Source organism: Nicotiana tomentosiformis, unplaced genomic scaffold, assembly GCF_000390325.3.
Source record: "Nicotiana tomentosiformis unplaced genomic scaffold, ASM39032v3 Un00003, whole genome shotgun sequence".
Lineage (NCBI taxonomy): Eukaryota > Viridiplantae > Streptophyta > Magnoliopsida > Solanales > Solanaceae > Nicotiana > Nicotiana tomentosiformis.
In genome coordinates, this window is record NW_027174562.1 from 192,199 (window position 1) to 208,605 (window position 16,407).

Below are 16,407 nucleotides of genomic sequence, written 5' to 3' on the forward strand. Positions count from 1 at the left end.
CACAATAAGGAACTACACACTCGATGCATAGGAAATTTCCCACTCTTCTAAAACCCTAAATCTATATCTATACTAATACAAGAACCCGCGAGATGCGCGAATAATTTAATAGAATATTAATCTTATAAAATTATGATTTAATATATTATATTAACTTAATAAATATTAGTTATATTTTATTATTTAATATAGTGTGAAGAAATATAACACAATCTATATAAAATTAAAGAATACATATCATATAGTAATCAAATAAATTGTTGAATCCTTTTTATTTTTATTATTGAATTAGCAAGTACTTAGTACTATTGATAATTTTCTTAAGTGTTATTTATTTATCTTTTATTTTTTAACTAATTTAAAATATAAATATCATAAAATTATCTATATCCCTCTCTCTTTGTATATTCCTTTATACTGTAATACTTATTTGATTAGTTTTTAAATTTTGTAGTTTATTAAAAATTTAGATAATGTAATATTATTTTGCTAAATTATAATTTTGAATTCATCAAAAGTATAAAGAATAATTATGTATAATATCCTAATTATGTATTATATCCTAATAGTATCTTTATATTTTTGTATTTTTCATTTGAATTGAAAGTTTCTTTATTTATTTATTTTGTTTTATTATTTTAAAATAATTTTAAAACTCCAACTTGAAACTACTCCACAATTTGAATGGATAATTTTTATTATATACTTTTATTTTTTATTATAGCTAATTATATATATATATATATATATATATATATATATATATTTTAAAAATATTTATAAAACTCCAACTTGAAATTACTCCCCAATTTGAATGGGTAATTTTTTTTCCTTTTTTTATTATAGCTATTTTTTTTTTTTTTTAAATTTTAAAATTCTGTAAAACTCCAACTTGAAACTACTCCCCAATTTGAATGACTAATTTTTTTTCTTTTTTTTATTATAGCTAATTATAAGATATCTTTATTTATTAATTTAAATAGAGTACCAATTTATCCAAAATTTAAAATTCAAAGGCTTTTTAGTTTGAAAGGGAGTAACTAAAACTACTCGGAAACTTGAATAGGTAGTTGTTTTTTTTTTTTTTTTTTTAAATATTTTCAATTTTTACTGTAGCTAATTTAAGTTTTGCTTATTTTTTGTTTTTAAATTTTAAAATAATTTTAAAACTCCAACTTGAAACTACTCCCCAGTTTGAATGCCACTTGAAACATATTTTGTCTTAACAATGCCACTTGACTTTTTGTATTTTTCATTTGAATTAAAAGTTTTTGTATTTCTTTATTTTCGTTTTTCTATTTTAAAATAATTTTAAAACTCCAACTTGGAACTACTCCCCAATTTGAATAGATATTTTTTTTATTTATATATTTCCATTTTTTATTATAGCTAATTTTATTTTTTCATTTGTTTTTTTATTTTAATATATTTTTAAAACTCCAACTTGAAACTACTCCCCAATTTGAATGGGTAACTCTTTTTCGATTTTTATTATTGCTAATTATAAGATATCTATATTTATTAATTCAAATAGAGTAACTAATTAATTCAAAATTTAAAATTCAAAAGATATTTTAGTTAGAAAGATAGTTTATTTTGTCTTAAAACTCCAACTTGAAATTACTCCCAAATTTGAATTGGCAATTTTTCTATTTATTTTTATTTCGTTTTCTATTTAAAATAATTTTAAAACACCAAATTTGTTGGAACTTTGTCCTAAAAATCTATACTTGGCGTCTCATGGTTATATAACTTGGCATCATATAATTATTTACTTTCTCTTATTTTTTGTGTGTGTGAATATATAAACTACTCCCCAATTTAAATTGGTAATTTTTTATTTCTTTATTTACGTTTTTTATTTTAAAATAATTTTAAAACTCCAAATTGAAAGCACACCCCAATTTGTATTGGCAATTATTTATTTATTTATTTTCGCTTTTTATTTTAAAATATTTTTAAAACTCCAACTTGAAACTATTCCCCAACGTGAATAGGTATTTTTTTTATTATTACTATTTTCGTTTTTTTATTGTAGCTAATTTTATTTTTCTTTTTTTCGTTTTTTAATTTAAAATAACTTTAAAACTCCAACTTGAAACTAATCCCCAATTTGAATGAATAGTTATATTTTCGTTTTTTAATATAGCTAATTATATGATATTTATATTTATTAATTCAAATAGAGTAACCAATTAATTCAAAATTTAAAAAGGGTTTTCTAGTTAAAAAGGTAATTTATTTTGTCTTAATAATGCCATTTGGCTTTTTATGGTTATGCCACTTGTCTTAATAATGTGCCTTTGCCTCTCCTTTTATTATATATAGATATTATTAAAAGGAGAGGAAAAAATCCTCTCCTTAAGCCAAGTGACAGCCACATATAACTTATTTCTTAATTAATTATAAATAACTAAATCAAAATATTAAAAATTTTACTGTATAATATTTAAAAATATTATTAATAAATTTAAATAATTTAATAATTTAGAGTATTAATTTAAAATAATATAAATATTTATATCAAGATTAAAAAATCAGACATTGATCTATATTATATTAAAGGATATAAATGGATAATGATATTAAAAAAAGGAGGAAAGTTAATGAAGGTCACATGGAAACATGAAATACTATATATTAGGTAATATAATAGCAATAATAAAAAATTTAAAAATATTTAATATTAGAAATAGAAGAAAAAGATGATTTGAACTTGAGATTAAATGAAAATTATGGTAAAAACACTCAAACTATGAATAGGATCGCAAAATTAAAGTTTTACTAGATATCTTAAATAACAATTGGACAACAAATTAAAATTTTAAGAATACAAATAAATGTCTCATGTAGGTAATTTAGTAACAAAAATAAAAGTTAAATTTGTATCCTAATACTAAAAGAGAAAGAAAATTTAATTGCACGTGATCAAGGAGTTAGGTTGTTGCAGATATAAATAAAAGAACATGATTTCGGTTGGGTTGTTACATATATAAAAAAGTACTAAGATCAAGGATATGATAAGTAATACAATATTGTTTTTAATTAGTGTAAAGAAAAAATAATTAACATCTATTTTTATCACAATATTTATAACCTAAGATCCAATTGAAAGCTATAATATTTCATCAAATAAGTAAATCAATATTTTTTTTTAATTAAAGTAAAGAAAAAATAATAGGAGATAACCAATTAAAAAGATAGCCAAAATTTAGGGAGAATGTTTTTTGCATATGTACCAGTTACAAAATTTTTGAAGATATAATTAATTTTTGATTTTTCTTGCATTAAAATGCAGGAGATTTATTTTTCCAAATAGCTTCCGAATTTCGAACTCTTGGAGCATTGTCTTGAGCAATGCTAAGTGACTTATTATTAGGCTAACATGTGGCTTAGTGTGAATACATTTTTAACTAATTTTAAAAAAAATAAAGTAAAGTAATTAATATTATTGTTAAATTTACACAATTGAAAATTGAGTCAATAGAATAAAATTTAAATTCAATTTTTTTTAAAGAGTAACAAAATATATATCTTCTATATTATATTAAACAAGGAGTAGCGGAAAAGAAATTAAAGAAAATAATATACTAATACAAATTTCTATTAACAATGTAATGATACTAAACATTGAATTATAGAATAAAAAAATACAAAACAAAAAAGTTATTCCATAACTATATTAGTCTCTTTTTTAATTTAATAGATATTTTGTAATTGAGTATATTGTATTAACAAATGAGATGAAAATTAAAATTTATTAAAGCAATACGATCTAATATGTTCAAACAATCTCGATCATAATTTAATTTAACTAAATTTTTTTAATGTTGACCACGCATCGCACGAATACGACTACTAGTATATATAAATGCAGACCTTAAGGACAGTGACGTGGCTATCTCTTAGGTCAAGAAACCATCTCATCCTTTTTCTCTTTTTTTGCCATTTTCCCCGTATTTATCTACCAACTCTTAATTACGCTTGTGTTGTTTCCTCTTTCTCGGATTTTCAACGGTTTCGCCTTTTCCGTTAAAAAAAGGAGTTACATCTGGTATCAAGCTGCTTAGTCATACGATGAAAGTGTGGGAGAGGGTGGTGGAAGCGAGGGTGAGAGGTCGGTGTCTATATCTGAGAATCAATTCGGATTCATGCCGGGTCGTTCAACTACGGAAGCTATTCATCTTATCCGGAGGTTGGTGGAACAGTACAGGGATAGGAGGAAGGATTTGCACATAGTGTTTATTAACCTAGAGAAAGCATACGACAAGGTCCCAAGGGAGGTTCTTTGGAGATACTTGGAGGTAAAAGATATCCCGGTAGCATACATTAGTGTGATTAAGGACATGTATGATGGAGCCAGGACTCTGGTTAAGACAGTAGGAGAAGACTCAGGGCATTTTTCAGTGGTTATGGGGTTACACCAAGGATCTGCGCTCAGCCCTTTCTTATTTGCTCTGGCGATGGATGCACTGACGCATCATATTCAAGGGGAGGTGCCATGGTGTATATTATTGCTGATGATATAGTTATAATTGATGAGACGTGAGGAGGTGTTGACGAGAGGCTGGAGGTTTGGAGACAGACCCTTGAGTCTAAAGGTTTCAAGTTGATCAGGACTAAGACTGAGTACTTGGAGTGCAAGTTCAGACGATGTTACGAAGGAAGTGGACAGCGACGTGAGGCTTGATTCATAAGTCATCCCCAAGAAATGAAGTTTTAAGTACCTTGGGTTGATTATCCAGGGGAACGGGGAGATCGACGAGGATGTCACGCACCGTATAGGGGCAGGTTGGATGAAATGGAGGTTAGCATCTAGTGTTTTGTGTGACAAGAAGGTGCCCCCGAAATTTAAAGACAGGTTCTACAGAGCGGTGGTTAGACCGGCCATGTTGTATGGATCAGAATGTTGGCCAGTTAAGATTGCCCATATCCAGAAGATGAAAGTAACAGAAATGAGGATGTTGAGATGGATGTGCGGGCACACGATTCAAGCAAGGGTGGGCGTGGCTCCCATGGAAGACAAAATGCGGGAAGTGAGGCTTAGATGTTTCGGGCATGTGCAGAGGAGAAGCCTAGATGCCTCGGTTAGGAGGTGCGAGCGGTTGGCTCTGACGGGTATGAGGAGAGGTAGAGGGCGGCCAAAGAAGTATTGGGGAGAGGTGATCAGGCAGGACATGACGCGGTTTCAGCATATCGAGGACATGACCCTTGATAGGAAGGTATGGAGGGATCAGAGAGCATTAGGGTTGAAGGTTAGTAGCTAGTTGAGTATTTTTCTACTCCGTTCTGTGTGTAAGTCTAGTCGGTCAGTGTCGTGTTTTAGTATGCCAGTGGTACATGTTGTGCTCGTACTATTTTCTAGGACCTTGTCACTGCACTGGTTATTGATATTGCTTTTCTAGGTATATTTTCCGACTCTTGGCTCGCTGGTACTATCTTTCTGGTTATGTTGTTGTTACTATTCTATTGTTGCATTTCATCTTCTTATGTTGAGGATCTATTTGGAAACAACCTCTCTGCTCCTAGGCTACACACTATCCTCCTAGACCCCACTTGTAAGATTATACTGGGTTGTTGTTGTTATAGCCATCAAGTGACAAAGTATGGCAACTCTCCAAATTCGATTTTATTTTAACAATATTTTCGACTTTTTGACATTATCTTTCATGACTGTAAGGTGAAAAGAGAAGATTTTTGTTTTTTACTTCTTCAATTTGGTCATCAAGGGAAAAAGATCTCTCTAGGTTACATCAATTTTTTACAAATAAATATTTTCTCATTTAATTTTGCATGTCTTACTCAATTTTACGATAGCCTCCTTCCTTTTCTAGTTTCCCTATAATGCTTTTATGTATTTGAACATCATTAGAAATTTCAAGAAATATCAGGTACCAAAGTAATGGCTTTAGTCATTATTAAGAGTAGGATATTCATTTCTTCTTATAGTTTGCGTTTAGTTTTTCCTTTTTGTTGTTGTTAACAGGAAAGTGATTTCATTCTGTAACATTTTGTGATTTTGATGACCTCCTTTATTTTTGTTACAGGTCCATAAGCTAACAAACACGCAATATATTTTTTTGCTTTGTTTTGCCTTTCCAAATCAAGGCGCTCATAGAATATTTTCCCTTACGTTTTATTCAATGCCTTTACATGTTTAAATTCATAAGAATTTTCAAGAAACTTTAATGTATAGGATTTAAAATCATTGGTTTAGTCATTAGTGAGAGTAGGACTATTTTTATAGTTTGACTTTACTTTTTCCTTTATGTTTTGTTAATTAACATGTAATTTTTATTAATTTTCTTAAATTTCGTTACTGCCTTTTGGGTTTGTAACTTTTTTGAGATATTGATTTTCTTTATTATTGTATCAAGCCGCTACTCTTAGAGAGAGGTTGGAGTCAAATAAACATGTTTTATGCTTTTATTTCCCTTTTTTCTCAAATAACTATGACTTTTTTTCACTAAAATCATATATCTATGTTTTCTCACACAAAAATCATAAAATTTTCACTAACTCACTCAAAAATTATAGTGACTAGAAAAACACAATTTTCCGGCAGTATTTTCTTATTCCACATTTTTTAGTTTTTTATTTTCAGTTTAATAAATAATAAGCCAATTAAAATAGGAAATATATATATATATATTAGCCGTCCCAAAAATAATACCTTGATAAACATATATATAAAATAACTATGTGTGTATATATTATATACATATAATATACACATTCTATATATTTTTTGGCTAGTGAATACAATTAGTTTTAGCCAACCGATAATTTTTATAATTTTTTTATTAAAATAGGAATAACCCAATTCAACCTGCCCAATACCTATATACATATATTAAAGTAATACTAAAAGTGATACCCCCCCCCCTCTCCACGAAAGTTTAGTTGGGAATGCATGAGATTCTGACAAAAAAATAAAAAAAATAAATATAAAAGGTATAATTAGAGAGCACTTGAAACAAAAATGCTATAAATTTGAATGAAAATCTTGAAAAGAAAAATAAAAGATACAAGTATCATGTTTGAAGGATTCACTTTTAGTATTATTTGAATTATAAATAATATGGGTATTAGGTCGGGTGGGTCGGGTTGGTTTGGATCTTTCCTATTTTAATTCGATTACTATTTATTAGACAGAAAATAGAAAACAAAAAATCGTGGAATAAAAAAATACTATTGAAAAATTATATTTTTAGGCCACTATGATTTTTGTGTGAATTAATAAAAGTATTATGATTTTTGTGTAAGAAAATATTGTTATATGACTTTGATGAAAAAAAGTCATAGTTATATGATAATTTGTGAAATTTATCCTTCCTTTTTCTCCATATTTCTTTCTTACTCTACAGCAAATCTATAACATTTATGCTTATTAGCATGATAGTTCTGCTTTTTGTGTATTGTGGAATTCATTTCCTTGGTAGGAACAAATATTGTAAACTAAATGTTGGTCCTAATGTCTTTATGTGTAATTTACTTATGTACGTCAATTGTTTTTGTGTTTTTCATTTTTCTTCCAATAAATGCATGATTGTTAAATTTGTAAGGAAATTTTTTTATGTCGGCGCGATGCGCAAGCAATTACACTAGTTCCCTTATACTTCTGGGTTTTCTGATTAATTAAGGTTTTAGATTTTCATTCAAAGGCTTTGAATTATGGTTTCAGTTCATATGGAATCCATAAAGCCTAGAGTTTGCAGTAATATCCTTGGCCAAAACTATGAAGTTGCACTAAGTAATCTAATTCAAGCGGTAGTGGACTCGCCAAACTCTGAAAAGTTGTCATCTTTGAGTTCAAATTTCGACGAATTACTACAATGTAGAGCCAACCCACCTTTTGAAACCATTTGGTTTTACTCAGCTCTACTTTTTCGTGGCTTCAGCTCACCAGAAAATCACCCTTTTAAAAGAGTTGCAGCCATAAAAGATTTGTTTCAGCTTATAGTTTCTTGTTCTGCTTCATGTAATCCTTTTAAAAGCATTTTCTTAATTGCACCCGTTATATATAATGTGTTTAGGTTGGCAATGGGTTTGAAAGCTAAGAAAGAGAAGGAATTTGAGAGAGAGGTAAAGGGTTTAGTTGATTCAGTTCTTGGGTATGTTAATGTATGCTGTGAGCGTATAGAGGAGAGTAGTTGTGATGTTCCAGAAGGATTGGTTAGGCCAGTGAGGGAGCTAGAGGATGTTTGGATGTGGGATAATAAAGGATGTGTGAGATTTTTTCCCACTTTTGACTGATGAGGTTGTTGACAAAATAGGAAGAAGATTGACTAATTTTCTGTATTGAATGATTGTGCACTGTACAAATTATGTTTATATACAACAAGAATGGAATCTAAAAATAACGGCATATGCTGCGTGTGCCTAAACTATTAGCTAAGCTATAACAAACTAGAAGATAAATACATATAAGCAAACAATAATATTTACAACCTAAATTTTGAATCTTCTTTCCACAGACTTCTCGTAGGCCCAAGACGAAAGGCCCAAAACGAAATAAAATAGCTGGAGCCCAAAACTTTCCAACCCATATGTTATATGGTTCAAACATAACATCCTTCAGACATACTTTGGTCCAAATCTAACCTAACCCTTTTTCTTCCTTAGAACCTTTGAGATTAATTTGAGAACCTCCATTGTTACCATTTTCATCACCAACACCCCTTCTCAAGTTGGAGAGAGATGAAAGTACTCCCAACTCCCAACAATCGGTGATGAAATGGGCCAGTAAGAGATTTTGTGATCAAATCGGCGAGCCGAGAAGAGGAGCGAACAAATGAGAAAGAAATCAAACCCGCCATGAACTGCTGACGAACAAAATGACAATCAAGCCCCACGTACTTCGTTCTTTCATGAAAGACGAGGTTTTTAGCTATGTGAATCGCTTCTTGGCTGTTAGAGTGAAGAGGCACTGGAAGAGTCTGACTAACCGGTGAGTTCGGCGACTACACGCCGCATGGAGCGATACTCAGCTTCTGCAGAGCTTAGAGAAATTGAAGTTTTTTTCTTGGTTTTCCAAGAAATAGGAGAAGATCCAAGCGATATGTAGAAACCACTGACAAATTTACGTGATTCTGGGCACGTTCCCCAATCGGTGTCACATAAAGCCAACAACTGATACGAAGAAGAAGAAGACATAAACAAGCCAAGACCAGGATCCTTTGATAAATATCGAAGAACACGAAGTGCTGCTTGCATGTGAGGAACCCATGGATCCTACATACATTGGCTCAGATGTTGCAAAGTGAAAGAAAGGTCCGACCTTGTATGAGTTAAATAGTTCAACTTGCCCAATAAATGTCAATACAAGGTCGGGTCTTTGATGGGAGCACCTGATTTAGCCAACAATTTGATGGTGGGATCAAGTGGGCAAGAGACAGATGGTTTGTGAAGGCAATCAAATTCCAACAACAAATCAAGGGTGAATTTTCGCTGAGTCAAAATTAGTCCCTCAGGTTCACGCAGTACTTCCATTCCAAGAAAATAATGTAAGTTCCCTAAATCCTTTATTCTGAATTCCTGATGTAGAAATACTTTCAAAGCATTTATCTCCTCTAAATTATTTCCTGTTAAGAGTATGTCATCGACATAGACAACTACAATAGAGATAGAGGAGTCAGACCTTTTAAAAAATTGAAAATAATCATTTAGAGAATGGGGAAAACCTTTAAAATTAAGGGTTGCTGTTAGATTAGCATACCACTGTCGGGATGCTTGACGAAGCCCATAAAGTGACTTCTTTAACTTGCAAACACGTGTAGAAGAGGGAGGTGTGAACCCAAATGAAAATTTCATGTACACCTACCTCTTCATTTAAATCCCCATGCAGAAATGCATTATTCACATCCAATTGAAAAATTCCTCAACCTTTGTAGCTAGAATACATCTGATGGTAGTCATTTTCACCACTGGAAAAATATTTTATTGAAGTCTATCCCTTTCTTTTGAATATCCCCTCTAACTACAAGCCTAGCTTTGAGCCTTTCCAGACTCTCATCAGAGTTATGCTTCACTTTATATACCCATTTGCAGGGTAATGCCTTTCTAACAGGGGGTAACTCCATGACCTCCCAGGTGTGATTAAGCTCAAGTGCCTCTATCTCCCTTTCCATTGCTTCCTGCCAACCTAGGTGATGGGTTGCTTGGGTATAACTAGTTTGTTCTTGTATAGTAAAAAGGGAATTGAGGAGATGTTGGTTGGATGTAGACAGGTCGTTGAAAGAAAAACTAGCAGGTGTGACAGGTGAAAGGAAACAAGAACCACTTACATCAGTCAATTGAATAACATTGCAAATGTAGTCCTTGAGGTAAGGAGGGGGATTATGTGGCCTTAAGGATTTTCTAAATAGAATATCCAAAATAGGTTCACTAGCTGAAAGTGAGGCAGTAGGAATAGGGGAGTGAGTGACATAAGAAGGAGATGGTGTAGGACTGGAAGATGGAAAATCATAAAAATATGGCACAAGTGCATCTACATAAGGCATGTCTGAATGTTCAGATATAGTTTGAGGTAAATCAGGGGAGAAACTAGGAGAACTAGACATAAGTGCAGTATGTAAAAAAGAGTCAACTGACTCCTTGAATTTGATGGAGGAAAAAGGGAAGAATTCTTCATGAAAGACAACATCTCTAGAAACAAAAGGCTTTAGAGTCCTAAGGTTGAGAACTTTGTACCCCTTCTTTCCATGTAGATAACCTAAGAAAACACAAGGTATATCCCTTAGTTGAAACTTTGTTCTGTGATTTGATAGTGTGGAAACAAAACATAGATAGCCAAAATACCTCAAATTAGAGTAACTAGGTTTGGATTTGAAAAGGATCTCATAGGGTATTTTGTAAGAAAGAACCTTGGAAGGAAATCTATTTATCAGTTATGTAGCAGTTAGAACACAATCTCTCCAATAAGCAATAGGCAGATGTGACTGGAAAAGCAGGGCTCGAGATGTCTCTAAAAGATGCTTGTGTTTTCTCTCCACAACCCCATTCTATTGTGGAGAAGCTACACAAGTAGTCTAATGCACTATTTCTTGTGAAGAAAAGAAATTAGACTTGCAAACTACCACTCCCTAATTCAAAACATTGTCTGATCTTATTATCTTAACCTATTGAGGACTAGAAATGCATTTGATTTTGTACTTAGTAGATAAGTCCATGTTTCTATACTGTAGTCATCAACAATTATAAGAAAGTATTTGTAACCATCATAAGTTTGGTTGATATAGCCCCCCCCCCCATGTGTCTATGTGAATTAGCTCAAAAACTTTCTTTGTGGAAATAGAATTAGTGGGAAAAATGAATTTAGACTATCTAGCCACAGGACAAACAGCACAAGGCACATAAACTTTTGAATAAGAAGAAACAGGAATAGTAGATATATTTCTCATATTACTCAAAGGAATGTGGCCTAGTCTATAGTGCCACCACTTTTCTTTTTCATAGGGATCTGAAGAATTAAAACAAGAATGTAAAACTAGAACAAATTGTCTTTCATTTAATTTCTTTCTAGATACAAAACTACTATTGGAATGTAACAAAAACTTGGGAATGGCTGATGTTGGCCTTGATTGAAGAATGCAAAGTCCACTTCTCTCCCTACCAATCTTCAGAGGGCTTTTCAGTGAAGGGCCCTGCAGAAAACAAGAAGTAGAAGTAAAAAAGAGTGGGTTACCAAGCTGCTTATACAATTTGTGCACAGACAGTAGATTGTACTTAAAGGAAGGTATATACAACACATTGTGTAATACCATATTAGAGAAACGAGATACTGATCCATAATGAATAACTAATACTTTCTAAGAATTAGGAAGATTGACTATTCCAGGCTTGATTAAAAGTTTGAGATTAGAAAAGAATTTCTTGTTATAAGACATATGTTCTGAAGCACCACTATCCAGCATCTATGAATGACTATTGATTTGAAAAAAAAACATGCAGGCGATTTAAAGAATTTGGGTATACCAGCACAGTTGGCATTTGCAGCACCATCAGAAGTACTGGCTCCCTGCTGTCCCATCTGCAACTGTTGAAGAAGCTGAAGTAGGTGAGTTACATTCTTCTGGGTAAGTAATTTTCCTTCTAAGATTCCAGTTCCCTGTTCTCCTTCTTCATTTGAGGTTAGAACATTGTTTACCTGAATTGGTCCCTGAAATTTCTTTGGATTTGTGAATTTGAAGTCTGCAAGGAATCCATGGATTTTATAGCACTTATCAATGCTATGTACTGGCTTCTTAAAATAAGCACAAATGACCATACTTCTTTCCACCTGCTTGGTTAACAACCATGAAGGAACCCGACTCTCCTGGGTAAGCAGGTACAACATGAACTTCTCTTTATTTTTCATCCTGTATGAACAAAGAGCATGCCTGCCCAATGAAAGGTAAAGGAGAGGACAACAATATGTTGCTCCTAACTCCTATAAAGGTTTCATTCAAACCCATAAGGAGTTGCAAAAGTCTTTCATCTTGATGAGCCTTCATACTCTTTGCCGTAGCTTCATAATCGCACTCACACACACAAGCAAAAAATGTATTGAGTGCATCTAGCTCATCCCACAATCCTTTCATCTTAGTGAAATAGGTTGGAAAACTAGAGTTACCTTCCACCACATCACTTAATGTAAAAGTAACGGCTTATGCTACGTGTACCTAAACTATTAGCTAAGCTATAACAAATTAGAAGATAAATACAAATAAGCAAAAAATAATAATTACAACCTAAATTCTGAATCTTCTTTCCACAGCCTTCTCGTAGGCCCAAGACGAAAAGCCCAAAATGAAATGAAATAGATGGAGCCCAAAACTTTCCAACCCATATGTTATATGGTTCAGACATAACATCCTTCAGACATACTTTGGTCCAAATCTAACCTAACCTCTTTCCTTCCTTAGAACCTTCGAGATTAATTTGAGAACCTCCATTGTTGCCATTTTCATCACCAACACCCCTTGTCAAGTTGGAGAGGGATGAAAGTACTACCAACTTTCCCAACAATTGGTGATGAAATGGGCCAGTAAGAGATTTTGTGAACAAATCGGCGAGTTGAGAAGAGGAGCGAACAAATGAGAGAGAAATCAAAATCGCTATGAACTGCTGATCAATAAAATGACAATCAAGCTCCACATGCTTCGTTCTTTCGTGAAAGATGAGGGTTTTAGCTATGTGAATCGCAGCTTGGCTATCAGAGTGAAGAGGTACTGGAAGAGATATAGGAATAGACAAATCATCAAAGAGTCTGACTAACCGGTGAGATCGGCGACTACACGCCGCATGGAGCGATACTCAGCTTCTGCAGAGCTGAGAGGAATTGAGGTTTTTTTCTTGGATTTCCAGGAAATAGGAGAAGATCCAAGCGATATGTAGAAACCACTGATAGATTTATGCGATTTTGGGCACGTTCCCCAATCGGAGTCATAGAGAGCCAACAACTGATATGAAGGAGAAGAAGACATAAACAAGCCATAACCAGGATCCTTTGATAAATATCGAAGAACACGAAGGGCTTCTTGCATGTGAGGAACCCGTGGATCCTGTATATATTGGCTTAGATGTTGCACAGTGAAGGAAAGGTCTGGCCTTGTATGAGTTAAATAGTTCAACTTTCCCAATAAATATCGATACAAGGTCGACTCTTTGATGGGATCACCAGATTTAGCTAACCATTTGATGGTGGGATCAAGTGGGCAAGAGACATATGGTTTGTGAAGGCAATCAAATTCCAACAACAAATCAAGGGTGAATTTTTGCTAAGTCAAAATTAGTCCCTCAGGTTCACGCAGTACTTCTATTACAAGAAAATAATGTAAGTTCCCTAAATCCTTTATTCTGAATTCCTGATGTAGAAATAATTTCAAAGCATTTATCTCCTATAAATTATTCCTGTCAAGAGTATGTCATCGACATAGACGGCTACTATAGAGATAGAGAAGTCAGACCTTTTAAAAAATAGGGAATAATTATTTAGAAAATGGAAAAAACCTTTAAAATTAAGGGCTGCTGTTAGTTTAGCATACCACTGTTGGGATGCTTGACGAAGCCCATAAAGTGATTTCCTTAACTTGCAAACACGTGTAGGAGAGGGAGGTGTGAACCCAATTGAAAATTTCACGTACACCTCTTCATTTAAATCCCCATGCAGAAATGCATTATTCACATCCAACTGAAAAATTTCCCAACCTTTCTTAGCTGATGTAGCTAGAATACATCTGATGGTAGTCATTTTCACCAGTGAAAAAATGTTTCATTGAAGTATATCCCTTCCTTTTGAATATCCCCTCTAACTACAAGCCTAACTTTGAGCCTTTCCACACTATCATTAGAGTTATGCTTCACTTTATACATTCACTTGCAGGGTAATGCCTTTCTAACTGGGGGTAGCTCCATGACCTCCCAGGTGTGATTGAGCTCAAGTGCCTCTATCTCCCTTTCCATTGCTTCCTGCCAACCTGGGTGATGGGTTGCTTGGGTATAGCTAGTTGGTTCCTGGATAGTGAAAAAGGAATTGAGGAGATGTTGGTTGGATGTAGACAGGTCATTGAAAGAAAAACTAGAAGGTGTGACAAGTGAAAGGAAACAAGAACCACTTACATCAGTTAATTGAATAATATTGCAAATGTAGTCCTTGAGGTAGGCAGGGGGATTATGTGGCCTTGAGGATTTTATAAAAAGATTATCCAAAATAGGTTCACTAGATGAAGATGAGGAAGTAGGAATAGGGGAGTGAGTGACATAAGAAGGAGATGGTGTAGGACTGGAAGGTGGAAAAATCAGAAAAACATGGCACAAGTGCATCTACATAAGGCAGGTCTGAATGTTCAGTTGCAGGTTGAGGTAAATCAGGGGAGAAGCTAGGAGAACTAGACATTAGTGCAGTAGGTAAAAAGGAGTTAACTAACTCCTTGGATCTGATGGAGGAAAAAGGGAAGAATTCTTCATGAAAGACAACGTCCCTAGAAATAAAAGGCTTTAGAGTCCTAAGGTTGAGAACTTTGTACCCCTTCTTTCCATGCAGATAACCCAAGAAAACACAAGGTATAGCCCTTGGTTGGAACTTTGTTATGTGATTTGAGAGAGTGGAAACAAAACATAGATAGCCAAAACACCTCAAATTAGAGTAACTAGGTTTGGATTTGAAAAGGATCTCACAGGGTATTTTGTAAGAAAGAACCTTGGAAGGAAATCTATTTATCAGGTATGTAGCAGTTAGAACACAATCCCCTCAATAAGAAATAGGCAGGTGTGACTGGAAAAGTAGGGTTCGAGATGTCTCTAAAAGATGCTTGTGTTTCCTCTCCACAACCCCATTTTGTTGTGGAGAAGCTAAACAAGTAGTTTGATGCACTATTCCTTTTGAAGAAAAGAAATTAGACTGCAAACTACCACTCCCCAATTCAAAACATTGTGATAACTATTGTTCTTTAGGTCATTTTTGATGGGCCAACATTTTTTTAGGTGATACGGGTCCGGTCGCCCAGACCCATGCAGATGGAGCGGGCTATAACACACAAAAATTTGAGAATCAAGTGGAATTCCAGTTTTATGGCCCTAAAATACTAAAAAATGAGGAACGATCATGGCGAGGTGATGACTATTGTTCTCTAGGTGGTTTTTGATCGTCCGGAAAAGTTTTAGGCGATCCGGGTCCTGTCACCCGGACCCATGCAGATGCGTGAGCTATAACACATGAAAATCTGGGAGTAGGACGAATTTCCGGTTTTATGGCCCTAAAATACCAAAAAATGAGAAATGGTAATGGTGAGATGATGACTATTGATCCTTAGGTTGTTTTTGATGGGCTGACAATATTTTAGGCGATACGGGTCCGGTCGCCCAGACCCATGCAGATGGCATGGGCTATAGCACACGTAAATCTGGGAATCAGGCAAAATTCTAGTTTTACGGCCCTAAAATGCCAAAGAACGAGGAATGGTCATAGCAAGGTTATAACTAATGTTTCTTAGGTCATTTTTGATGGGCCGAAATATTTTTAAGTGATTCGGGTCCGATCGCCCGGACCCATGGAGATGGTGTGGGCTATAATACACAAAAATCTGGGAATCAGGCAGAGTTCCAGTTTTTGGGCCCAAAAACGCTAAAAAATAAGGAACGGTCATGGCGAGGCAATCTATTATTTCCTTACATCATTTTTGTTGGCCCGACAAAATTTTAGGCGATTCCGGTCTAGTTTCCCGGACCCATGCAGATGGCATGGGCTATATAGCACAAGAAAATCTAGGAATCTGGTGGAATTCTAGTTTTAAGCGATTATGGTACAGTCGACCATACCCATACAGATGGCGTGGGCTATATCACATGAAAATCTGCAAATTGGGCAAAATTCTAGTTTTATGGCCCTAAAATGCCAAAAAATGAGGAACAATCATGGCGAGGTGG

The 16,407-nt window shown here is 33.7% G+C and overlaps 3 protein-coding genes across 3 annotated transcripts; 1 reads left to right on the plus strand and 2 right to left on the minus strand.

The window, feature by feature from the left end:
* Nucleotides 1–4,151: 4,151 nt before the first annotated feature.
* Nucleotides 4,152–5,994, plus strand: LOC117277610 (uncharacterized). The gene is made up of 4 exons (XM_070192360.1): nucleotides 4,152–4,496; nucleotides 4,746–5,255; nucleotides 5,366–5,432; nucleotides 5,987–5,994. The coding sequence occupies exons 1-4, from the start codon at nucleotides 4,152–4,154 to the stop codon at nucleotides 5,992–5,994; spliced, it is 930 nt and encodes a 309-aa protein (XP_070048461.1).
* A 2,949-nt stretch (nucleotides 5,995–8,943) lies between these two features.
* Nucleotides 8,944–9,813, minus strand: LOC138903794 (uncharacterized mitochondrial protein AtMg00810-like). Its single transcript, XM_070192361.1, has 3 exons — nucleotides 9,719–9,813; nucleotides 9,397–9,640; nucleotides 8,944–9,234 (listed from the first exon to the last, which is right to left on the minus strand). Exons 1-3 carry the CDS (start codon nucleotides 9,811–9,813, stop codon nucleotides 8,944–8,946), a joined length of 630 nt encoding a protein of 209 aa, XP_070048462.1.
* A 4,542-nt stretch (nucleotides 9,814–14,355) lies between these two features.
* Nucleotides 14,356–14,805, minus strand: LOC138903795 (uncharacterized). The gene has a single exon (XM_070192362.1). It carries the CDS (start codon nucleotides 14,803–14,805, stop codon nucleotides 14,356–14,358), a length of 450 nt encoding a protein of 149 aa, XP_070048463.1.
* Nucleotides 14,806–16,407: the final 1,602 nt, after the last annotated feature.

Coding starts and splice junctions, on each gene's coding strand:
- LOC117277610 (XM_070192360.1), top strand. CDS start 4,152: ATGCCGGGTCGTTCAACTACGGAAGCTATTCATCTTATCCGGAGGTTG. Junction 4,497..4,745: donor CGCATCATATTCAAGGGGAG/GTGCCATGGTGT, acceptor TTGATTATCCAG/GGGAACGGGGAGATCGACGA. Junction 5,256..5,365: donor AGAGAGCATTAGGGTTGAAG/GTTAGTAGCTAG, acceptor ACTATTTTCTAG/GACCTTGTCACTGCACTGGT.
- LOC138903794 (XM_070192361.1), bottom strand. CDS start 9,813: ATGAAATTTTCATTTGGGTTCACACCTCCCTCTTCTACACGTGTTTGC. Junction 9,641..9,718: donor CGTCAAGCATCCCGACAGTG/GTATGCTAATCT, acceptor ATTTTTTAAAAG/GTCTGACTCCTCTATCTCTA. Junction 9,235..9,396: donor ATTGCCTTCACAAACCATCT/GTCTCTTGCCCA, acceptor CAATGTATGTAG/GATCCATGGGTTCCTCACAT.
- LOC138903795 (XM_070192362.1), bottom strand. CDS start 14,805: ATGCACTTGTGCCATGTTTTTCTGATTTTTCCACCTTCCAGTCCTACA.